The sequence below is a fragment of the Lepisosteus platostomus genome, chromosome 6, assembly GCF_059453375.1.
Source record: "Lepisosteus platostomus isolate fLepPlt1 chromosome 6, fLepPlt1.hap1, whole genome shotgun sequence".
In the NCBI taxonomy this organism is placed as follows: Eukaryota; Metazoa; Chordata; class Actinopteri; order Semionotiformes; family Lepisosteidae; genus Lepisosteus; species Lepisosteus platostomus.
Window position 1 is genome coordinate 27,074,300 of NC_142616.1, and position 24,852 is coordinate 27,099,151.

The 24,852-nt window shown below is 36.5% G+C and overlaps 2 protein-coding genes across 5 annotated transcripts in view; one reads left to right on the plus strand and one right to left on the minus strand.

The window, feature by feature from the left end:
* Window positions 1-12,663, minus strand: fank1 (fibronectin type III and ankyrin repeat domains 1). 3 transcript variants are annotated; one of them, XM_088635107.1, is made up of 12 exons: window positions 12,618-12,663; window positions 12,276-12,362; window positions 7,234-7,411; window positions 6,582-6,706; window positions 5,796-5,877; window positions 4,608-4,682; window positions 3,402-3,467; window positions 2,956-3,121; window positions 2,166-2,309; window positions 1,237-1,314; window positions 797-841; window positions 1-698 (listed from the first exon to the last, which is right to left on the minus strand). In XM_088635107.1, the coding sequence occupies exons 2-12, from the start codon at window positions 12,352-12,354 to the stop codon at window positions 660-662; spliced, it is 1,077 nt and encodes a 358-aa protein (XP_088491233.1). In that variant the 5' UTR covers window positions 12,355-12,362; window positions 12,618-12,663; the 3' UTR covers window positions 1-659. The 3 variants fall into 3 exon arrangements, with proteins under 3 accessions (XP_088491233.1, XP_088491236.1, XP_088491235.1); XM_088635110.1 differs by lacking the exon at window positions 12,618-12,663 and adding an exon at window positions 11,199-11,332 and having other exon boundaries at window positions 12,276-12,417; XM_088635109.1 differs by lacking the exon at window positions 12,618-12,663 and adding an exon at window positions 11,199-11,410 and having other exon boundaries at window positions 12,276-12,361.
* LOC148661405 (putative pre-mRNA-splicing factor ATP-dependent RNA helicase DHX32) overlaps window positions 12,596-24,852 on the plus strand; it is a 13,022-nt gene continuing 765 nt past the window's right edge. The window contains exons 1-10 of one of the 2 annotated variants that reach the window (XM_088635103.1): window positions 12,596-12,853; window positions 16,637-16,830; window positions 17,553-17,925; window positions 18,888-19,136; window positions 20,051-20,144; window positions 20,853-21,002; window positions 22,239-22,430; window positions 22,987-23,118; window positions 23,466-23,656; window positions 24,020-24,210. In XM_088635103.1, the coding sequence (XP_088491229.1) occupies window positions 12,596-12,853; window positions 16,637-16,830; window positions 17,553-17,925; window positions 18,888-19,136; window positions 20,051-20,144; window positions 20,853-21,002; window positions 22,239-22,430; window positions 22,987-23,118; window positions 23,466-23,656; window positions 24,020-24,210 (2,024 nt within the window). The remainder of the gene's footprint in view (window positions 12,854-16,636; window positions 16,831-17,552; window positions 17,926-18,887; window positions 19,137-20,050; window positions 20,145-20,852; window positions 21,003-22,238; window positions 22,431-22,986; window positions 23,119-23,465; window positions 23,657-24,019; window positions 24,211-24,852) is intronic. The other variant, XM_088635104.1, reaches the window with a different exon arrangement.

Genomic DNA, 24,852 nt, shown 5'->3' on the forward strand with positions numbered 1-24,852 from the left:
TAGTATTTATCATTTTATTGTTTTGTTTACACTGATATAGATCTGAGGAATATGAAATGGTTTCACCAGATAAAGAGTACATTTAGTGTACAAATAAAAAAGGAAACAGCACAAAAGGCTAAAAATCCCCAGGGACCAAATGTCTACCACATTAGTATGAAAACTGCAATATAGTTTTCACTCATCTGACAACATGAAAACTGACACAGTTAGGATTGATATACATAGGACTGTGTTTTTGTATACAAAGATGAAATAAAATGACAACCACAGTTAAAATACATTAAAGTGTAACACTCCCTTTCTCCCACCCTCTGACAATCAAAATGAATAAAAGCAGTAACAGTAGTAGTAAGGTAGCAAAATACATTCGGAAAACTAGAAGTTCAAGAAATTGCTTTTACACCTCATCTTTAACCCTTTCCCTAGATTCTGAATTCACAGCAGATTCACATTTAAGTCTTTCATTAAAGAAAGTCTATCTGGGGGTAGTGTAATAGAAGTTAAAGAAGAATGTATTTTAGTAAAACTTAATAAAATGACATCAATTTCACATTTTTAACTGCAGCTATAGTAAGTTCATTTGAGTAGAGACAAATCTCAGTAAATATCCTCATACAAAGAATTTGCCAGTCTTTAACAATACATTTTGCCTTCTTCTAATGGATCTTCTTTCCTTCTAACAAGTTCACAATGTTCTACAAATAGAAAAGGAAAAGAAATACAAAGTCCAGCATTACTGAATAATATTTTTATTACTAGCTTTATATTTGTTGAAGAAAATAAGAATATGTACCTGTCTTCCAAAAGCTTTTGCCATTTCTATCACACCTGCTCCAAACTAAAAAACATAATGTAAAAACTGCTTTAATATATAAATCTTCCCATTAACAGAAAAGACATCTACACAAAAAAGAATAAGCTTATCTTGCATAAATACTCTGTCGTACAGTATGTGTATATATATTATCCTAAAAAAAATGCATAGTTTTACAAAAGTGGTAAACTGTAAAAGTTTTTAGATAGTCTTAAATCTCTCTCGGTCCTCACTAATTTCAAAACAACAGAGCAAGACCAAGACATAAATGTATCTTAAGATGCGATAAAACGATAGAGTTAGATGACTATACAAAGTTATTTTGTAGAACAGTTTACTGCTCATTTATCCTAAGGACACTTTGGTTTCACTGCACTTTGGACTAGATTATGAGCTACAAAGAACAGATCAACTGTTACCTCATTCTTAATTTGGCAATCTGCTCCTTTCTCTAGCAGTAACTGGACAAGATCCTCGTGGTTGTTTAAGGCAGCAACCTGGAAAATAAGACATTTAAATATATTGTTACTTACACAAATCCAACACACCTACCTTCCTTTCACTTTTGGCCTTCTTTCCAGCCAATAAGTCAAGTGACAGTAGTTTGATACATATCTGTAAATCAAACGGAATGCTGGTCAATCAGTTTGCTAGTCAGGTTTGTAGTGTGAACAATAGGTATCTCCAAAGGTCAGTCAGTACAGTACAGTATGTTGAAACGGGGGTACATACAGTAGGTTGAAAATCAGAAAGTTGCTTATCAGTTGGGATCCTGGGTTAGCTGGTAAATAGGTCAGTCTATTGGTCATTCAATTGGCAGATCAGTGGTTTGTAAGTCTGTAGGTGGGCAGGTAACTCATTCTCTCAATAGATTTTAGATTGGTAGAAACTTTATGTTGAATTTTGAATTACAATTCAAGAGATTACTCAGCACGTTATATCTGGAAGTTTCAGGCTTCTAGAATTGAATGCTTACAAGATTACTTACAGTATCTTTAATCGAACATTGATTTAATATGAACAAGTCTGTAAAATGTCTTTTTTTTTTACAAAAGGTAAAATGTTTGTCAAAGAATTAAAATGAATTATATTTAAAATTAAAATTAATTTTGCGTCGCTGAGAGGGGGTCCACCACAAGTGTGTATATATATAAACTATAATTAACATGTTTAGCTTAATTAAACAGCCTATAGCTTTCAAAAAGAAATTGTATTTTAATTTTATCAGAATCAGACAAATATCCAGCCAGTCATATTCCCTCACAGGCCTGTTTTTCATCATACACGTTGTAACATAAATGGCTGAGATTAACAATGATGCAGAAAAGGTTTATAATGGTATTTATACCATTAACGGAGTCTTCCCATCCTTATCCTTCACATTAACATCAGCTCCAGCGCTAATTAAAAGAGAAGCAACGTCTGCATCCCCTGTGACTGCTGAGACCCTCATCAGTGGTGTCCACAGAGAACCACTGTCTTTAACATCAACCTAGGGCAAACATAAGGTGAAGATCAACAGAGATCAATGTCAAGACACATCGATTATGGTCACAATCAAAGGGAGAAAGTGATTATTAACAACTGAAGGCATTTCAAAAGAAACAATTAGAAGTGTATTCAAAGGTCAAATGACTTGTCTGTGCATGTATTAGACACTTCTAATTAAATGCTTTTAATATGTTTCATAAGAAAAATAAATATTGTTTGATGTATTTGTCTTTCATACATATTAACATACAGTATGTGTATTTGCCGTTTTGATATCATGATATTTTACATGTAAAACAATTTACTGGTATTTGTTGCTATAAAAAGTGAGCATGGCCAATATCCACAGCTTATTCCCTTTATTGGGGTATTCTTACCTCCCAAACTACTATGTTATTTCAGCAAAAACTGATTATTTCTCCATAGTTTGCCATATTTTTGCAAATCTTGTTTTTTAACACTTTTCCAGTGCATATTGCAAGAAATGTCGAAAAACAATTTTTCATCAGAAAATTATAATTAGAAGATACCTGTTTTTGCCTGCCTCTTTGTGAAAATGTAATACTATTTATATGAATTACACAGGCAAGACTTCACTAGGTCTGGGTTCCTGGAAGATATAAGTGTTTGACTAATGAATTCCATACCTTACAGCCATCATTTATCATGTAACTGATAACTGGCATCTGGCCTCCATCGGCAGCCCAGTGCATTGCTGTACATCCCCCTAAGTCATGGGTTTCCCAAGTAGCTCCGCATTTTCTTAGATACTTAATAACATCCAGGTGTCCAGCAAAACAAGCCAGCATCAGACTGTAATACCCAACAGAGCACAGAAACATTGACTCAGGAGGGGACCATTTTCCTTCTGTAAATTTTACACGTGCTTCAAGGCTGCATTTTTTATTGTGTTCCATTTGTAATGAAGCAATGTAGCATACATTTTAGCATACTAAAATGCTGGTTCAGTATTTGCATTGTGCCAGCAAACATTCATAAGATTTGTAACGAACTCCCTTTGAAATTAATTGATAGGATAATGATGAAGGGATTAGATTCTGAGCTATTGAAAAATTATACTTGATGTAATAACCTGTTCTTTCCACTTGCATTCTGCAAGTTGACATCTGCTCCATGTTCCACCAAAATCTGAACTAGCCTTAAAAGAGAAAAAAAGGAATCTATCACAAGCTGAAGCTGCACTTTCTAAATTTAGATCACACTTAAAAGACATACAATTCTAGTTAAATATAAAAATTTCAAAGCACTCATATCAGATCTTGTGATTTGTGTATTAAAGATGAATTATATTTAAAGTAAATATAAAAATCACCAGTCTCTTAATTAATTAAAAATTAAAGGTTATAATTTTGAAAAGTAATATAATAATATTGTAATTACAACACAAATCATCACATTCTCAATTATGACTTTTGTAGCTTTAGATAAAGAATGGTTTTAACATCAAAACATCAATCAATCATCAATTACTGCAGTTGGCACATACAGTGTCATGAAAACAACTGTATATAGTTTTCTGTCAGAAGATGCAAGCTATCATGATTTTGAATACTAATAAAATTTAAATAAAAATAATTTATAGAATATATCTATATGAGATCTAGAGTAACCAAAATAAAGACAATCGAGCAAAAGCACTTAACAAAATAGACTTGTACCACTAGAAGCTTGGTCTTTCAGCTCCCCCTACTGATAGTATTATATTATCCTCCTAAACAGAACTACTAAACCTTGGCAAGTTATTAGAAGCCATAGAAGCTTATTCCTGCTATGGCTGTCAGCAACCCAAAGCCTATCCTAGAAGCACAGGATTACACCTTGGACAGGATACCAGATCCTTTGGAGTGCACATACACACTGAGACAGTTAAGAGACAGCCCAAGAGATTGACCTAGCCAGCATGAGTTTTGGAGGAAGCTGGAGAACCTGGATTAAACCAAGTGGGAGAAATACAGAGAAACTGCAAAATTGAATCTAACCTGGTCAGACCTGTGAGGCAGCAGCACAAACTACAAAGCTGCTTGACACTGCTAAATACCTAATACCTAAGTATCATCAAGAATAAGATAACCCCAAACTTATTTTAACACAAATTGCTACCATTACATATTAGTTTGTATTACTATTATTTATTAATAACAAAATAATACTTATTGTTATATGTTGCTATTATTATTAATATGTATAATATGTTATGAATATCAGTAATGTTTATGCAGTGTACAATACTATCAATCGTTACACACTGTATTTACACAAAATTCAATAAATATAGCACCTGAAAAAGCCTTTTTGGGCAGCCACCATGAGAGGAGTAAATCCTAGTTTATCAGGAACATCCACCATCACAGTTCTTAAAAAAATAAAACAAACAAACAATTGCACAGTTTCAAATCATATAATCAAAAAAACACGAAGACCACCAATGTAAAGGGAGTATAATGAAAACTTCCTGTAGAAGAAGTACCATAATACATCAAGCAGCTTATAAGGATAAAAAGTTGTTTTTGTTATTGGACAAAATCAATTTCCTCCAGGGAAATAGTTTTTATGCTTTATTGTCAATAGCATTGTTTCAGTTCATTAGTCATCACAGGGTTAGACTCATTCAATTAATTTGTCAGTGTTCATTGTCCAAATCACTGACTTTTCCTTCAAGCTATTACTTTTTTTTATTTATGCGACAAAAGATTTACAATTATTTTGATATGTTATAATCTTAGGAAATAGTGCTACAAAAAAACTAAGCATAAACCTCTTGAGCCACATGCAGTCCACAAAGCACTTAGGAGGGGATTTAAATGCCACTGCTAATTAACATTGTAATAAAGCAACCATTAGGGAATTTTTACTGCAAAGTAATGCATGTTTCAGTAGGAATTTATACTAATCTGTTTAACAAATTTATGTTGAATTTATGTTGATTGAGAACTGTATTAATGATTGGCACTAGATTTACTCGACTGACATATTTCCATGGGAATTTAAATGGAAATCTGCTTTACTCATGATAGTTTTTTAGAAGCTAATTTGCATGGGTAAATACACAGCTGTAAAATATTCTATGCTTTGTTATACAAGAAAAAAAATGTTTGGGTAAAAAGGTAATTTTTGGTCTTGAGAAACCTCAGATTGACAGACCCCAGTGGCAGGTTTGACAACACAGACTGGGCATAATTTGTTTGATTTTCCCCATGCAGTCTGAATAGGACACCTATTGTTGACCTTGGTGAAACTGTGAAAGAAGACACTGAATAGGAGTCATAGCATAACTGCTTATGAAGGTAACATAAGAAAATAAAAACGGTTACTGACAAGATGAGGCCATTTGGCCCATTTATTTCATTTGGTTGCTAGTAGCTAACTGTACTAAGTCAGTTTTAGTCACAGTGTTCAAGATATAAAATAAAGGTTTTGAAAAATCACCCACAAATAAATGATAAAGGCCTTGAGAGCCTTTCCTCACCCTGACTGCAGGACTTTGGTCACTTCCACTTCATCATCCATGTTCACTGCATGATGCAATTGCTTACCACTCAGTGGTTCTCCTAAATGTAGAACAGAGAAACAACTCACCACCTACTCTCCACACACATGTACTGTATGTTATCCAGAGGAGGTGGTACAGTAGGTGAGCAACATATAATAAGCAACCAAAACAGTTACAACTTACGGCCCAGAATGTAAGGTTGCCTTCTACTGGTGACCCACAATTAAGGAATGTAATTTTGAACAGTAAGTTGGTAATGCATTTTTTTTCCATTACTGTTGCAGGCATTGTATAAGAAATTAATTCTAGTTTAGCATTGGAAACCAGGGAGACACTGAACAGGATACCTAATTGGACATGCTTGACTTAAACTATCAGTTGCAAACAGATTGCTTTTGTTCTGAGGAAGCCACCCACTGGCTGAATTATTTTCCAATCCTTTTGCCATAAACATACCACTGTCTTAATATTTTGTTTTTTAAATTATATTGCGTATCTCGTAGCATCACAGAGATTTTGTCTTCGACATTCATTTCTTGTGATATTGCAGTTAACTTTAATAACAAATAAAGTAAGGTACAATTCTTTGGGTATCCTAAATCAAACATTGTTGTAACAAATACATAAATGTTCCCAAACATGTAGGTATTTCTCTAATAAATGGGAGAAATAACAGTTATCTTATTATATAACAGATTTTTTATTGTCATAATTTTAATATCAATATGCTTATTATCTTTATCATGAGTTCGCTGTACTTACTTGTGGTTGAAACAGACACCACTGGACTGTATGTGTATTCACCCGTTGGACTGGTTACTTTAAGTCTGAACTTGTAAGAAGTACTGGGCTCAAGCCCCTCAACAGTGTGCTTTGTACCATAGCCACTGAAAACAAAAGCATTCAAAAGCAAATCAAAGATATTTAGTTGTGAAAGAAGATGTTATAAACAAGTATTTAAGCATGTAAAGTGCTGTTTTCCATAATTTAAGAATGAATCGTTTTTTTCTGTACAGGTTTAAGGGATTTGAAAGGCTGAGATGTCCACTGATTACACCTGCAGGTTATCAACAAGAACAAATTATTTTTGTACAGTATATGATACATATTACTTTGTATGGCTTTCTTGTTAATGTGTATTCAATACGAATGGATTAAAGTCTTGAAATATGCTACAGGACCAAGATATATGGCTTCAAAAGATTAAAAACTGATCATTACATTTCATTTTTTTATTGCATTAATGGTTTTCCATTATTATTAGTAACAAAATCTTCCATTAAAATTTAAATGATCACTGTAACTATGGTGACATCATTTGGAAATGGATTAAATAAACTTTTAAAGTCTTCAAAGAAGACTGTTTCATTTAAATATTGGATACAGTATATGTGAGTGTGGGACAAATACTCACATGTAAATGTTGCCGTATGTGTGGGTCTTGGGATCCTCTTCCTCCAGGGAGAACCGAAGCCACTGCTCAGGAGGGCCAGTTTTCGGCTCTTTTCCTGCCTCATCCCAGTACAGTTCAATACTGTGATGATTCACTTTACCGATGACAGGAGGGTCCAGCTTGGAAAGTCTTTGAAAGCCTTTAAAAAATATTTAAGCTTTGTTTACAAACCAAGGTAGCAGTATTGGTTCCATTAGAACCAATTATTTATATTAATTTATATTAATTAACCATACTATTTTTAACCATACTATTTCTGCACTGTTCCAAGAATTACCTTGCACTGTTTTTGTCCTATTATATTTTCTCTGTTTGCGGAATTTTGCACAGTTTTGATTACTTGATTACATGTTATTTATGTTATGTTATTACATGTTACTGTTATTGCTATTGTGTTACTGTCTATTGTCTTATCGTCTATCCTATTTATATACTGCACCTGAGTGACTAATGAGAAACACTTTTCATTATACCATGCACCTGTGTAAGTTTAATGACAATAAAGTTGAATTGAATTAGTTTCAGTTCTAGTCTTCCGATGTTGTCTTATATGTATAAAACATTGTTGGAATTAACTTCTTGTTTATTGTGGTGCTTGTAAATGTATAAGACATAATCATTAACAAAAAAGGCAATTTTTGCTTGCAAGGTCTAAAACAAATGAGAAAACTTTTATTTGTCCCAAGGCTGTGTGCTGACCCTGTTGTTTTTCACATTGTACACTAATGATTATATAAGCCACTATGACAACTGTTCGATTATTAAGTTTGCGGATGATGTTGCCGTGATTGGAGTTTTGAATGATGAATAAAACAATTACAAACAGGAGATACACCTTTTTTTATAATTGGAGTCAGGATAATGAACTGATTTTACACACAAAGAAAAAGGAAATGAAAGGATATGAATAAATTAAATAATAATCGATTTTAGAAAGAAATGTTCTGTTCCTATGATCCCTGTAACTGTTGATGGAACTGATAATGAAACAGTTAATGAATAAAAATATCTGGCAATATTATCATTTATAAATTGATTTGGACCACCAAAATGGAGGCAAGGTATTTGAAGGCCAACAAAGGTTTTATTTTTTAAGAAAGTTAAGGAGTTGTAATGTACTGTAGAAAGCACAAGGTAGACACTTTTTATAAAAGTTTTATTCAGAGCAGGGGAAGCGCCTTGTTTTGCAGAACAGAAATAAGTTGAACAAAGTGATCGGGACTCAATAACATGTCTAAAAGAGCAAAATATTATTAATCATGCACATAAAATCTAAAATAACCCCTTTTATCCACTCTTTGTAAAATACACTCTCGTACTCTCTTGGAGGAAGCACCAGATCTGGTGTATAAAGACTAAGAGAGTATTTACTTCCTTTATACCTAAAATCATTCAATTGTTGAACAATCAAAAAAATTGTTTGCAGGTAGGATTCTTATTATTCTTGCTGTTTTTAGACTTTACAAACTAATTGTTTGTTGTTTTTTTAATTATATGCTACTGGAAGAGTTTTGATTGAGTAATGCTGTTAAATTGTTTTCTATTATGGTATAGTACTGTTGTAATATGTATTATTGTTACGTGTTTATGAGCTCTTTATGTTAAAGACAAATTCCCTTAGGGGCAATAAAGGTTAATTCAATTAAATTTGGTGAGAAACTGTAAAATGTGTATCATCAGAAACTGAGAAAGTCTATTAGAACTTGTTTATGCTGTTATTACTCTGGCTGGCTACCACAAGAGGTCAGTAAAACATAAATATTATTCAACGTTAGGATAGTCAGAAAATTAAAAGAAAAGCATTAGTAAATGCAAATTAATATAAACCACTCACTTGGGAAACTTCTCCTACTGTACCTCAAAGAAAAATATTTCTGAGAATATGCTGTGCTGTTTTTGTTGTTTTTTTTCAAGTAATTTATGGGTCTCTTGAGCGTGAAAGCACTAATTCATAGTTTATAAAATGTTTTACATTTACTTTATTCTTGTGGTCTAAACAAGGTAACTTAAGGCAGAGTAGAAAATGGATGCAAAAAAATGAAGGAGGAAAAAAAGTCAAGTGCCTAACATTTACTTTTTTTGGAGTATACAGTATATACAAAGACTAATATTCTGCTATCTAAAACAAACTGTATTATTATAGCAAAACCAGTAGTTGTACTATTATGGAGCAATAAATTGATACACTATTTCACTGGAAAACTACAGTTTAATTTGATTTTTTTCAAAGTACCATATAGATAGGAAGCTGTCAAACAGAAATTTGCTTAGCTTCTTCACTCCCACATAGCAAACTAAATGACCTAGTTACATTAACCATCAGTTCCCCACATCTTTTGAAGCATGAAAGAAATAATAATTTGGCAAACGTTAGCATCCAAAGATGCCTCAGGAAATAATTCATATTAAAATCATTTGTAGAAGGCAATTGCAGTACAGTAAAGGTACATACTTTCAGCTAGGTACTGTTTATGCAAAATAGCCATTTTGTAAAAAACCTTTTCATGTAATGTGATGATTTGCAGTGAAGGGCAGGTTTCCATTCACCAAACATTCATCTATGTAAAAAGTTGTCTTTTTTGTTCAACTAGCTTTTTGTTTAAGTAGTCATTTTCTAGCAATTTACCATAGAAAAAATGCCACTAATCATACAATCAGTCAGGTAGACAACAGAATACTTTTACTGTTCAATAAACTAGGTCAGATAGGCAGGCCTATGTAATGCAGGCCTATGGTAATGTAACACCTAGCATTTCAAATACTGGCCATACAAATAGTAAGGGCATCTTCTCTATGCATGCTTCTCTGGTGCTTTGTTTGTAGGATGTTTACTATGCTTCACACATTTTTAGGTCAGTGATTATGCAAATGTCAGAATGCATTACAGAATGATGTTGCCTGACAGGCATTATTAATATCTATCACACAATAATATTTGCCTATTGCTTCTGAAACACAACAAATACTACAAGGATCAATATTAGCTTGCATGTTGACCATCCCAGAGAAAAATGGCTCTATATGTCCGTATATGAAAAAGGAAGTTTGATTATAGTTGGATAATTTGTATAAGAACAAAAGAAACATTAGAAACAATTAAAAGCCGTTCAGCCCAACCAGTTCATTTTGCTATAAGATAATTGACCGAGAGATTTCATCCAAGTATTTATTTAAAGAAGCAAAGTTATTGGCTTTGGCAATATGACTGGTAACTTGTTCCAAACCTCTACAGCCCTTTGTGTAAAGAGATGCCTCCTGTTCTTAGTATTAAATTCACTCTCACTTGTCTCATCGGGTTTATGTTTCACTCTGAAGAAGTGCTTTGGGTTGATTTTGTCAATGCCTTTGAGAATTGTTAATGCTTGAATCAGGTCCTCTCAGGTTTTTTTTGTTCAAGAATAAAAAGAGAATACTTTTGAGAGGACTCGATTCTAGTGTGACCAGCTTCTAGATTAAATTAAAGGTTGAGAAAATACCTCAACAAAAACAAAAATAAAAGATAAGAAGACAGGCAAACACTAGAAGTGTTCAAAAACTATTACAAATCATCCTACTTTTACAATAAAACTCAAACTCAACAGTTGTATCAATAATTAAAGTTGTACATTTTAATTGTACGTAATTATAACAGACTAAATTCACATGTGTCAGCAACTTGCCTCGTCGTTACACGCAGTCCTAACATCATTCAAGAATAACAGCTGTTCTTGACATTTTCAAGAAAATAAAACCACTAGTTTGAATGGAGGAAGCATATGCCATTTGTGCCCGGTGAATATATGTATGGCTGCTTACACCCCGAGCTTGAGAATTTAAATCTGTTATTAAGAGTTTAAAACCACATCGGTATTAAACCATTTGTCTCGTCTCGGTGCTAAAAGAAAGCGAGAATGAATCAGATTGGGTTATTTAAGATTTTGCATTACCTGAAGTTGCCATCGGTAAGATAAGGTTTCTGAAACTTTCCAGAGAAAAACAGTCTGAACAGCGCGCAGAACAAACCAGTAGGTTTGTTGATGTTCCTTCTCAGCTCTTGACCCCAGTCCGCGCAGCTCCGATGCTGTTGACAATGTGGACGCCGGTTAGCGGTTGCCATGGGAACAACCTGCAGGGCACTTTCGCTAGTGTGGGCGCCGCTCTTGATGTACAGCGCAACATTACCGTGCCCGGGAGAAAAGGACAAAATATTCATGTCAGGGGTCTCTCTAGAATAATGGTTCTCGGTCCTGCTACCATTGCGTTTACTGGTTCTCGTTCTATCTGGGGCCTTAATCGCTAGTATGAATAGGTGCCTGTAATTCATGTTTGTTCATTCTTTAACTCAAAGTTGATGAAGAGTGAATCGTGTGATCCGCACAACGTTGCTAATTGGTACCCAACTAGACACAATTTACAATAAGAACGCAATTCATGAAATCACCAGCCTTACTAAAATATTCAGTCAGGATATGGATTGACAGTACGTGTGGTGGCTTGCTGCATTCTGAACTTTTCAAAGTGTTGTTATTTTAACTGTCAGCTGTGCAGGATAAGATTTGAATATTGATCTTTTAAAAATATATTTAAACCATTAAAATGAAAGTTTCAGCAGCTTTTCGCTTTGAAGACATTTGCAAATAAAAGGGAACAGCCTTTAGAGAAAAAAAAAACTTTTTTAAAACGTTTACATTCAAGAAAACTCTCATTACGCAAATTGTAGCTCACTGCTATTCTTCTACGTCTTTACGTCTTTCACTGCGCCTTTTCATCCCTTCTGCTCCAGGGATTAAGGGGCCACATGATCACATTCAGAGTCACAATAGCCTCTCGCCTCCCCGGGCTGCATTCAGTGATCGGACACGTGTGACACCGCGGCACAACAGTTCAGCCGGGGATAGGGTTACAAAGACCCTTTGCAAAAATAACCTAAAGCGCTCCAAAAGTAATTTTTGAAACAACCGTTCTACCGTTGGAGTTCAGGGTGATTCGAGGACGTCGTAATTTTTTATTTAGATTTTGCTCACCTGTTTTAGCTGGAATTGCTGGGCGTTCCCTTTTAGTGTTATCAGATATCAGGGCTGGATTATTTTCTTTAAACGCCATTCGGTCACCTGCACCAAGAATGAAACCTTTGTATCATCTGCAGTGAATCCGATATTTTGTCTCTCGCTTGTACCTGGTGGAGAGGTACTGTTGCGGAATCGTGGAGTCCTGCCCTTTCTCCTCATGACGTTCTCCGTGCGGAACCCTGGCAGCAATTTCTCCAGTCTTCGGCAAGTTCGCAGTTTGTTCCTCGCATTAATTTATTAATAAAACCACCCGAGCAGGTTTGAAGAGCTCTGCCATGTCGGGGGAAGATTACTTACTGGGGGAATCGGATTCCGACGTCGAAGAAGGACACGAACAGGAGGGTTCGGTGTTTGGTGAAGATTTGGAGCTGAACCAGTTCGACGGACTGCCTTACTCCTCGAGGTTTTACAAATTGCTCAAGGAAAGAAAGACTCTTGCAGTTTGGAAAGGCAAATGTGAATTTCTGGACACTTTGGCCAAGAGCCAGCTGGTAATAGTCTCTGGGACAGCGAAAACTGGGAAGAGTACGCAGGTGAGTGAGGAGGAATGTGGCTCAATGAAGTTAAATGATTTTGGCGCCTTTTAACTCGGCCTGGAACTAAAAATAATGAAATCGCCTTAGGTAAACATTGTTCTGTGTTTTAATGAACATTTTGGTTGGTTAAAGTTTAACTTAAAAAGTTGCTAAACCTGTTTAGTCGTTACCAAACAGGCTTTAGCAGAAATGTACCTAAACTTTCTTGTGAAATCTTTTGGATCGAGTTTTCCTGTGAACACATTTTGCAAATTACAGCTCTGTGCAAAATATATTATGCTTCAGTGCTGTTCAAACAGTCTCTTCTAGACTTGGGATTTAGTAACTGATGGTTTCAAACCTTTATGTACAGAAAAAAACAGAAAGAATACAAGAAAAGATGCAGACAAGAAAAGGTTGTACGAGGCAATAATACTAGCAGTACCTAACGTTTAACATAAGATTATTAAAAATATTCAGCGCTTTCAATTCATACCGTATTTGTGTAATATTTTTCACATTTATTTTCCAGTTCAGTCTACTTGTACTGTACCGAACTTGTTGTATTCAATGTCTTATAAATGGATTAAGCAAAACATGGACCAACTGAGAGTTAAATATACCTTGCTGACCACAGACACTAATGCAATAATGGTTTGTCTCCATTTTCGTAATGTCTTTTGGCTCTCACCTTAGCTTGCTAACCCAAATCTTTGGCTCCTGTTCCCAGAGTGCTCGAAACTGTGCTCGAGCAAATAGTCACGGTACTGTCTGATTTGATTAAACGTTGGAAGAGACAAAAAATCTAAAATGTACACATACAAAAGAGAACATTCATTAAGGAACTTAATGAATGAGTCTGTGTTCAGTTTATTGGGATGGCTATATTTAGTGGTTCAGTAAACATTACCAAAACTGTCTCACAGGAGGTTATTTGTACAAGTAGTATAAATTAAAGATGTTAATATTTAACCTGTTAGTTATTTCTACAAATAGAAGAGAACCTACCAGCAAAGGGCGGCTAACCCTTCTAGCTTGTTCAGTTAGTAGTAGCTAACTGATCCAAGACTCTCATCCAGCTGTTTAAAGAAGTAAAAAGAAGGCCTTTACAATTTGATTGGGTGGTTTATTCCAGACAGCCACACTCTTTTGTGTAGAGCTCTTGTTCTTAATGCTTGGCGAGCTTTCCCTTATCTTCCACCTGTGGCCCCTTTCTTGTTTTTCTTTATTGATTCTGAAGTCCAGTGATTAAATGTGATCAGTGGCTTTGATGATTGAGAATACTTGACATCTCCTGAGTTATGATGAACTTTAAAAATGGCATTTAGACAACCATGAATTTCAGCCATTCTCATTGAAGTGCAAGCTGCGCATAAAGTAAAGCACTAACATTTCAAGATGTATAATAAAGTATTTTTCTAAAGCTTAGAATTAAAGCTTGACTATAAAATCACTGGCCTGACCATAACATTTTTAAACCATTTGCTGCGGAGGTTGTCATTTTTAAGTGTCCAGTAATTTTTAAAAATGTAAGCCAGCTAGGTTTCTATTTTTTAACATCTACAGTATGTAAAGCAGCTGCCAGACTGTGACGACCTGAAGTGTCTCTTTTAGTACCTTAGATTACATGCACAAGCGACTGCTGCTTGATATGACCCTCCTAATGAGCTGCTAAGCACAGCTTTGAATGATGCTTGCAACAGAAGGCTAGCTTTGTAGGCCACAGGCTGTCAGACAGAAGAACCACGACAGCCGGACAAGACGCAAGTCCAGCTGTGAGCTGCGTAGGGCAGGATCTTAATGGCCACCTACTGATAAGCCTTCTTATGATAACTTTCTTCACCGATTTTAAAAGAACATAAAACAATTCTACAGAACGCCGGTGAAATCCATTGGATATTCATATATAAAGCACATGTGAAAGTCTTTGCATCTGCCGAGTTACAAATTGAAGTACATATAAAATGCTATTTTTATCTTTTGAAACAAGAAGGATGAGCGTGAGCATTGATCAGTCAAATAAAGTGGACAAACTGTGCGATGACACTGCTTGAATCCGTTAGTGGAATGGGGTGAATAACAAATCAGGATCACATAATTATTGGAGTACCCAGGGATTTGTACCAGAACCACAGATATTCTTAACTTATATCAATTAACGAAATTCTGGTATAGTTCATAAACGTTTCAAGTTTGCAGATGTCAAATTAGGAGAATTAGCAAACACTGTCAAAGCATAAAATGTTTTTTTTTTTAATAAATGAAATTTATTGGCAAACACCTGGCATATCAGGGCTCCAGACGGCAACGAAAAATACGAATTTTCGACAATAATTTACAATCTAGTTGCCATTAGCGACAGACACCAAAACGTTATTTTTGTCGAATTTAATCTGGCGATGAGGCGTTACTTAATTCCATCTTTAGAGCGCACGCCTTTACGCCCCTTCGTCGCAGCACACGGCAGTGACTTTTGGTTAATAGGTAGCAAGCTAAGAAGCTTCGCGCTAGAACACGCGTAAAATTATAGACTTTTTTTTAAAGAGCTCGATTCATCCGTCAACAGGTCTGAACGGCATTTCAGAACTTCGTGGCTTCAGGAATTTGCTTGGCTTAGGCATGAGAATGGTAAACAAATGATGTATTGCGACTTTTGCTCTAAAGCCGGTCAGGAAGTTGCAGAAAACTGAGTTTTTCAAAGGGACGAATCATTTAGAAAAAACATGGGGAGAGTCAGAAGCATACTGATTGAAGCTCGTGATTGTGTAACTGCGAAGTTTGCCCCAAGGCAGACTCCTTTAGCCCGGGCTGTCTCTCGGGCCTGTGAAAAAACAGCCGAGAAAGACCTTTAAGAAGTGAAAATGAAATTTAATGCAGCCTACATGATCGCACGCGAGGAATTACCGTTCACACAATATGCCTCCAAAATCTTGCTAAGGAAAAAGAACAGAATGGATGTACTGTATCAAAGACGTATGATAACGTATGTGCTGAGTTTATTGGGTGCATTGCAGACGAACTATTTTGATTCTGGAATTTGGCGAATAAAAAAAGTCAAATGTTTCATTTTAGGAGCCAGTGGCTCCCAAGGTATTTTTTTGGTCTGGAGCCCTGCATATGATGTATAATGCAGACAAGAACCTGATACAAGTGTTCACAATTTTCGAAGGCATTAATAAAATCAACCAAGCGTATCTCTTCAGAATGAACAGTGAAACTCGAACCAAAGGGCATCTGTGGTAACTGCATGGAAGTGCGCTTAGAAACGAGAACAGGAGGCACTTCTTTTCTCAATGAGCTGTGGTAATATGGAATAAGTTACCCAGCCATTTTATAGAGGCTGATACCCTGGCTTCATTCAAGAAAACATTTGGCGAGATTCTTCAGTCAATGATATACTAATTACCAAAAGGGCTAGATGAGTAAAATGGCCTCTTGTTTGTAACCTTTCTTACATTCTTAAGGTGTTATGAGGATGGGGCGCTGTTTTTATTATTTGTAACCCAGCTGATTCTCCTGTAGAGGAGACATAAGTGGGAAGACCATTAAAATGTCTTCCAAGAAAATATGCTTGAAGAAAATGTGTTAACCTGTCATAAAATCTGATTCTGCTTAGTTTATTTTATCACACAGAGTGCTGAGATGCCCCTACAGATGCAGCAGGCAGAGTTATGTAGTAGTGTAATAATGTTGAAAATACTGGAACTAGAAGTTCGTAGTAGAGTAATGGTTGTTGGGGAAAAAAAAATCATCCGATTAATACTTTGTTGTTGGCCTTTTTTCCCATTTTCCTCATTGTAGATCCCTCAGTGGTGTGCGGAATTCTGCCTGTCAGCGCAGTACCAGCATGGAATGGTGGTCTGTAGTCAGATCCACCGACAGCAGGCCGTGAGCCTCTCGCTCAGGGTGGCTGACGAGATGGACGTCAACATCGGGCACGAAGTGGGCTACAGTGTACCCCTGGAGACCTGCTGCTCCAGTGACACTGTCCTGAGGTCTGTGTAGTCTGCGTTTACTCCTGCCCGTGTACACACAGAGACTCAGACACGCACACACACTCAGACCCCCTCTGAAGGGGCTGTCTCCGCTTAAAGAATCAGCAACAATGGGCAGAGGGGTGGGGGGTGGCTTGGAGGTTGGGGGTTGAGCTGCAGCTGCACTTCATTCAAATGGAGTATTCACCCCATATGCTGCTTTTTAGCATTTATATTGGCTTTTAAGACAAGGAAGCTAACAAAAGAGAAAAGGCAATTATAGAGGTAGCACAGATTTCCAAAAGATGAAGGGTAGGGGTCAGAGAAAAGAAGGAACAGCATTAGAGTAAGTTATAAAATGAATAAGGAAAGCAGCCAGGCTTGTATAAGTTTTATCAATGATAGATGTTGACAAAACCAATAGATTGTATTGGGAGGAGATGTCAGTCACTAAGACTTAATTGAATTTTAACAGGTGCTGTGATGTCTTGCAGTTCTGTCGGTAGTAAATTTAAAGAAAAAGCAGAAATAGGAGCAGGGACAAACATCTGTTTTTGTACCTTGGCCTTGTGCATCATGCAGAAGGTTGTGCTGAAGGCAGATACAGTATACCATTTCCATCTTAGAAGTTCAGTGGGAAAAAATGACCAGGTGCAGTATTTGTGAGTGTTTCAGTGTAAATGAACTCTATATTAATCCACAGAAAAGTAAACACATTCAAGGATTTTCCTCGTATTTTACAGATACTGCACTGATGATGTGTTGCTCAGAGAAATGATGTCAGATCCCTTGCTGGAGCACTATGGAGTAGTTGTTGTTGACCAAGCCCATGAACGGACAGTCTGCACCGATGTCTTACTGGGGCTGCTGAAGGATATTTTACTGCAGAGACCAGACCTGAGGGTGGTGATTCTCACTGTGCCCCATATGGCCAAAAAGCTGCTCACATATTATGGCACCATCCCTTTAATAAAGCTAGACTCCCTGTGTCCAGCTGAGGTGGTTTACAGCAACAGCAGCCAAAAGGACTACTTCTATTCAGCACTGCGACTGGTATTAGAGATCCATCACACAAAGGAAGGTGGTGATATTGTGGTCTTCTTGGCATCATCACAGGTATGATATTATTTGTTATTAATTTAGTTGGCTGACACATTCTGTCCAAATATATAAAGAGGTACAGCTAGGCATTTTACAGAAGTAATCTCAGTGCAGTATCTTGCTCAAGGATACAACAGCAGTGCCCTACCCAAGATTGAACCAAATTCCAGTTGAAAGTCCAGAGCCCTAACTACTACCCCACACTGCTGTCACTTATTAAATAGTGTTACCAAGTTACAGGTTTGCTGATCAGACCAATGTTTAACGGGTTTGATTCTAAATGGTTTCTTCATCAAGATAGGGTTCACTTGTTTACAATTGCCTGGGATGACTATTTTAGTTTTTTACATAGTATTTAACAGGTTCTAATTTATATTATTCTGTAGGATGTGAAAATCTTAATTTTTCTCTTTTCTGTAAGTCTTCCAAACCACAAAATTCTTCTTACATATAGTTTGTTAAATATTTACCCACTCATCTCTTCTGTGTTTATTAAGAGTGTGTTTATTGATCTCTCCCAGTGTTCCTGTATAGTTCCTTTCCTGTAAAACTGTATTGTCCTATAAAGCCTTGAGTTTTACTTCTGTAGTTAGCTGACATTAATTTTTTAATGGCATTAATCTTTGATGTTACAGTTAGCATTGGAATGCCTAGAGCATTCTACAGTATAAGTAAAAAAACATTTAGTTGAACAAAATGGCATAGGCTGTTTTTCATAGATTATTATGCAGCAGCAAAAGACATAATGCAAGATAATAGAACTTAGTGTTTTCTGCAAGTAGGTGAACAAGCTTTCTTCAAGTATAGAATACAGTATCTGTGTATTGATTATGTGATTTAAGTTTGAGTAACACGTATTGTGCAAGGTTTAGGTTAACTGGAATCATGAACTTCCAAAAAATATAGGGATTTGTGAAGGACTGGGCAACGGCCCTTTGTTCGTATGATGAAATCTGACTACACTGTTTTTGTTTCAGGAGGTTGACTGTGCTCATGACATAATCAGGCAAGAGGGAGCAAATCTGAGCCCAGAGCTGGGAGAGCTGGTACCTGTTCCCCTGAGCCCTGAGAAAGGGGGGTGTATCCCCAGCCAGAGTGAGGAGCAGGGAAAGAGCGGCAAGTGTCCTGACAGAAGAGTCTTCCTGACCACTAGTCAGGGGGAAGACCTGTTCTGGGCGGTGGATACCGTGAGCTTTGTCATTGACACTGGGGTTGAGAAAAGATATGTGAGTGAATTAACCTTGAATTACTGCACAAAACAGGGCAATCTAATGTAATTTTATAACAGAAGACTGTCTGGTGAGTGCGAAAGAGATTACTAGGATGTTCATGCACCCATACAAGTGGGACCAGATACAATTTACTGTATTAAACATGAAAATAAGCTTTGCCTGTAGAAGGGAAAACAAGCCTTCCCTAAGCAAAGATTGTGAAAGACAGGATAAAAGTAACACATTTATAGACCTTTCATCAGTTTTGTTTCTCTATGTTAATTTGCAACAACAAATAAAGGTTTTTTTTATCATTTCAAAGCTTATATAATTGGAATTTGGATAAAAGTTCCATATCATCAAGGTTTTATGTTTTTGTGTCCTGGGTCATTCTCCAGCCATAGCTGTAGCCAGTCCAACTTGCAAATGTCCAATTGCTTTTCTGTGTACAATCTTGGTCTTCCAATTATTTATCAATGATTCGTTTTATGCCACTGGATTAGATTATTTAACCTACATGAGAACCTCAAATTGGCAAAACTGCTTTGTGCTGCTTTAGGTAGATAATTGATCTGAAGACTTATCTGGTGTTGGCATGTGCAATATTTCACTGTATCATTGTTTTAGCCAAGCTGCATTAAGTGTTCATGCATCTGCCTACTGGCTCGTTCTCATGTTCTTTAGTTTTTTCTTTAGCTTATGGTAATGTGCATTGTTTACCACTATTAATCATTCTTTACATGAGCTTTTATATAAATGTATAATAGGAAAAGACTTAAAGAAGAACCATTCATATTTTGTCACTTTTAAATTCCTACAGGCGGGAAGTCTGTTGTTGCAGGCTGTGTTTTCTGTATTTGCAGTGTTTGCATTCCCACAAGAGGCAACGATATTGATGCGTGTGACAACTCTTTAATTCCCTCTGCTAGGTATACAATCCTCGGATCAGAGCCAACTCCCTTGTGGTGCGACCAATCAGTAAAAGCCAGGCAGAGATGCGTGAGCAGCTTATGGGTTCAGCAGGTGGGATTGAAATCCAGTTTGAATCTCTTTACTAAACAAGTTACTCTTCACTTGTTCTAAACGTCTAATGTGCCACAACATCTAACAGATTTTATTTTTCCGGTTAGTAAGAGTTTACCAGACACATTTTAAGGTGGTATCAATGTAATAAATTAAAATACTTATGCATCACAGTGCTAAAAATCAAGAATTCACAATTATGATGAGTTGGAACAGCCACATTTTGCCACTGTTATTTTAATTTTTTCAAAACTGATTTGTAAAAACCTTTGGTTTCCCAGAGCAAAATTCTATCCTGTTGCTAATGTCTACTGTTTTAACATGGACAAGATTATCACCATCACTTTCAGCAACTGGCCCAGAGCCTATCCCACAAGCACTGGACGAGACACCAGTCCATTAAAGGGTACACACAGGTGCAAACATGCACACACTCACACCGGGGCCAGTTTCACAGACGCCAATTAACCCATCAGCCTGTCTTTGTCTGTGGGAGGAAAGCCATGTAAATTCCTGTGGCTTGTGGAAAACATACAAACATCCCATAGCACAACAGAAACAGAACCCAGGGCCCAAATGCCGAGAGGCAGCAAGACTAACCACACAACTGTGCTACCCTGGACAAAATAATTCAAACAAGCAGTAAATGGCATAACTGAAAAATTTGAATGTATTAAGTACTATTCTTATTTCTATTCATCCTCTTAGGGAAGTGTTTTTGCCTCTACCCAGAGGAAACACAGCTGCCAGATGAGAATCCTCCACAGATTCTGGAGTCCAACTTCACACCCACAGTGCTCTTCCTGAAGAGGATGGATATTGCAGGACTGGGCCACTGTGAATTCATAGACCGACCAGGTAAAAGAAAATGAAGTACTGCTGAATTGCACTTATACAGTTCCTGGATCCCATCATGAAAGTCAGGGATCTTCAGGCCTGGTCCCTGAGTGTCCAAGTCCCAGTATAATTTGTCGGTCACCATGTAATCCCTGATTTCTAAAGATATGGAACACTTCATTTGTAATCCATTTGCTTAATTCATCAATAGCTTAAAGGTGGTGCTAATCTTTAAAAACAGATGACCTATAAAACAAACAAGACTGGGGCTTTCCAGTGGATTTTTACTTTACACGGTAAGTAAAAATCATAAGTCACAATTAAAGACAGCTACATACACACCAAGGCCAGTGTGTATATTATTTTTTAGGTTTTGACCTGAATCTTAAAAAAACTTGATAACTTAAATAATTTTGCAATAAAACAGTATTTTTGGCTGGAAATAGAGGTTTATACTGCACGGTTTTACGAAAAAAATGAAAAGCTTCAGAACAGTGAGAGTTAAATGTTAAGTAGGGAAGGCAGGAGTTCAACCCAGGTTTATTTGGCTGGTGTAAACAGTCCAGATGGGCCAGGAATGCCTGCTCCCAGCCTGTTATTTGGAGTCAGTCAGCTGTACATTAGCAGAGCTGACAGCATTCAGCCAGGGACCATTGTTGGTAATCAGAGCAGCCCCAACATGTGAAAGACTAACTGTGATTTATTCCTGTAGCAGCTACATATTTACAGTGTGGCAGAAGATGGTATAAAGGAGCAAGATCATTAGTGATTACAGCTCTGCTTTGTCAGTCTCTTCAGCACAATGAACAGGAAGTCCCATTCTTTTGCACTTTGTTCAGGAAGGAATATTGAATAACTTTTAAAAGCTTTCATGCAATAGCTCTCAGGGAGTATTTTTCATATTGGCAAGGCTGCTTTTTTTAGTTCGCAATCAGCTACAAAATGTGTCATCTCACATTGTGTAACAAATTGTATCGCTATAAAAATGACTTGAAAAATTCCTCCATATTTCTGGGAGTCGAGATTTATTGCTGTAAATCTTTATTGGTGTTTTTTTTTTTTAAATGGTATTACCCACTAAAGATTGTGGGTATCCTACATGCAGTGCCTTCTATACAAGTGCTCCTACTTTAATTTTCAATAGACTACACCAAAGTTGTAGGAGATACGTAAATATGCATCTATAACTATTCCTTCATTGAGTGTGGAAACAAATTGAAATTAATATTCAAATGTTATTGTCTGTTACACTTCCAGATCCAGAGTGTCTTATGCAGGCTTTGGAAGAACTGGATTATCTTGCAGCTCTAGATGATGATGGAAATTTGTCAGAAATCGGAATAATCATGTCAGAGTTCCCCTTGGATCCTCAGATGGCGAAAGCTCTCCTGGCTTCCTGTGAATTTGACTGTGTCAGTGAAATGCTTACCATTGCAGCTATGCTCACAGGTATTATATACAAGGAAGGTCCATTACTTCTGAAGGAAGCAACTTTGAAAATCCCAGCAGTTGTCAGATCCTGGGCTTCCTTTTGAACACCCAGTGTATTGTAAAATTAGGTTGGTGCAAAGCATTAGAAAACCATACAGAAAATGTTGTGCATATTTATGGATAATGTTCTTCATATTGTGTACCTCTCCTACATGTATACAAACCATGCATGTAAGGTATCATCAAAGGCAAAAGGTCTAGGTGATAAGGTAAGGGAGATAGTATATGATAGTTTATTTGGTTTTGAAACAATGCAAAAGGGCAAAGGGAGCCCCTTTGAACTTCATTGCTTTTAACATTTGGCTTTTTGATTGATATAGCATGTTCTCCCCATAAATAACTCCTTTATAACAAAAAAAAAAAGTCTTTGTCCTTGTTATTATTTATTTCACCATATGGACATGCAGGTCAATCCCTGGTAGCTTCTCTGTGAGGGCAGCTGTCTTGGGTCAGATGCTGTTTATGAAAACTGGCTTGGTCATGTATGTTAACCATGTATGCTGGTTTGTTTCAGCACCAGGCTGTTTCTTGGAACCGCCTGTTGGCTCCCAACAAGCAGCTCTCCACTGTCACATGAAATTCCAGCACCCAGAGGGAGACCATTTCACCCTTATCAATGTCTACAATGCCTATAAGCAAAGTCAACGTAAGTGACCGGCGTGACATTTTCTGAAACCTACAGGGCTGCACACTATCAACTTTACAGTTGGGAATGGCATCTTCAGTCAACTTTTAATAATTATACTAATTGTCTAAACATGCAATACGATTTTTGTTATCCCCTGGTTGCTGTCTTGTTATTGTGTACATATGCAGAAAACAAGGAAAATAAGCTGTTCACCTTGTGAACAAATATTGTTTTAGTATTACAAAATAAAGATAAATATAGAAGAAGAAGAATCTGTATTTACCATTGTGTTGTGTACTTTCAAGAGGGGGGGGGGGGTTATTTTATAGAAAAATATATAATTATATATATATTTCTCTTTTAAGATGCAAGTATTGAGAAGTGGTGCCAGGACTGCTTTCTCAGCTACCCTGCTCTCCAGACAGCCGATGCCATTCGATCAGAGTTGACAGATATCTTAAAACGAATTGAGCTCCCCATCTCGGAGCCCTCATTTGGAACAAAGTGCAACACTCAGAATATAAAGAGAGCACTCCTGTCTGGCTATTTTATGCAGGTAAGAGAAAATCTGCTTATCCGAGTCATACATTAGAAAACAGCAAGGAGAAAAAGTACATAAAAGAATACTGGCTTCACAGGGGGTAAACTTAATTGATAAAAATTGGCTCAAAGGAAACCAAAGTCTTTGTTTTTATTTCATAAACAATTTGCTGCTTGTCCAAGTGTGATTCTGAGTGCTGAAGTGTTGTACCATCTAGATTTGTCACCGTTAAGCAAATATTCATCACCTTTTGAACAACTTTCCACAGTAATTTTTCTGTACAAGATGTACATATTCACAATCATTTGAAACTTGTGTGTACCTAACCCTACCGTCAAGCAACAGACTCTTTACTGAATGTGTTTTTGTTCTTTTTAGATTGCAAGAGATGTAGACGGCTCAGGCAATTATTTTATGCTGACACACAAACACATGGCTCAGATCCATCCTTTCTCCAGCTATGGTTCAAAAGCAGACCAATTGGGCTTGCCAGAGTGGGTCCTGTTTCATGAATACACACTGTCTGAAAATAACTGCATCCGAACAGTCTCTGAAATATCACCCGAAGTGTAAGTCAATACCATTTACTGTTGATTCCTACATAAAAGCAGGTGCGGCCTACAGTAAAAAAATAAATCCCATGGCTAATATAAGACTTGTTTAAATACCTGAATTACCTCCAAAAAAAATGAAATAAAAAGAATTTACACAAGGGATCAGGAACGTTTGTATAGTTTCTAATCCACTGCTACGTGTTCAACTACTAAGAAGCAAATGGGACTGTTTTCTTAGTCACACAGGCCACAAATTGGAAAAAAAGATTGGAGAGTAGACTTTTAATCCCATGTTACTACAACTGCAAAAAAGACGATGACAGTAATCTCCCGTCGCTGAATAAAAGTCTAGTACTTGGTGCAAAATTGTCAAATTTCAATTTCAATTCAATTGTGAAAGAAATTTCCTATGTCAAAGAAATGTGGAGAGCAGCATATTGTATACAGAACAAATATCTGTAACAAGAAATGTGTAATCGTATGCTGTTATAAAACTATAACATCAACTGTTGGAATGAAAAGATGAAGTTCAAATTAATTTAGATGGGTCCATCAACCCAAGGTGAAAAAGTATATTTTTAACAACTTTTACCTCTTATTGGTTATTGGTATTTTAGCCATAACCCTGCAAGTCTTAATAGGGAAATAAATAACCTT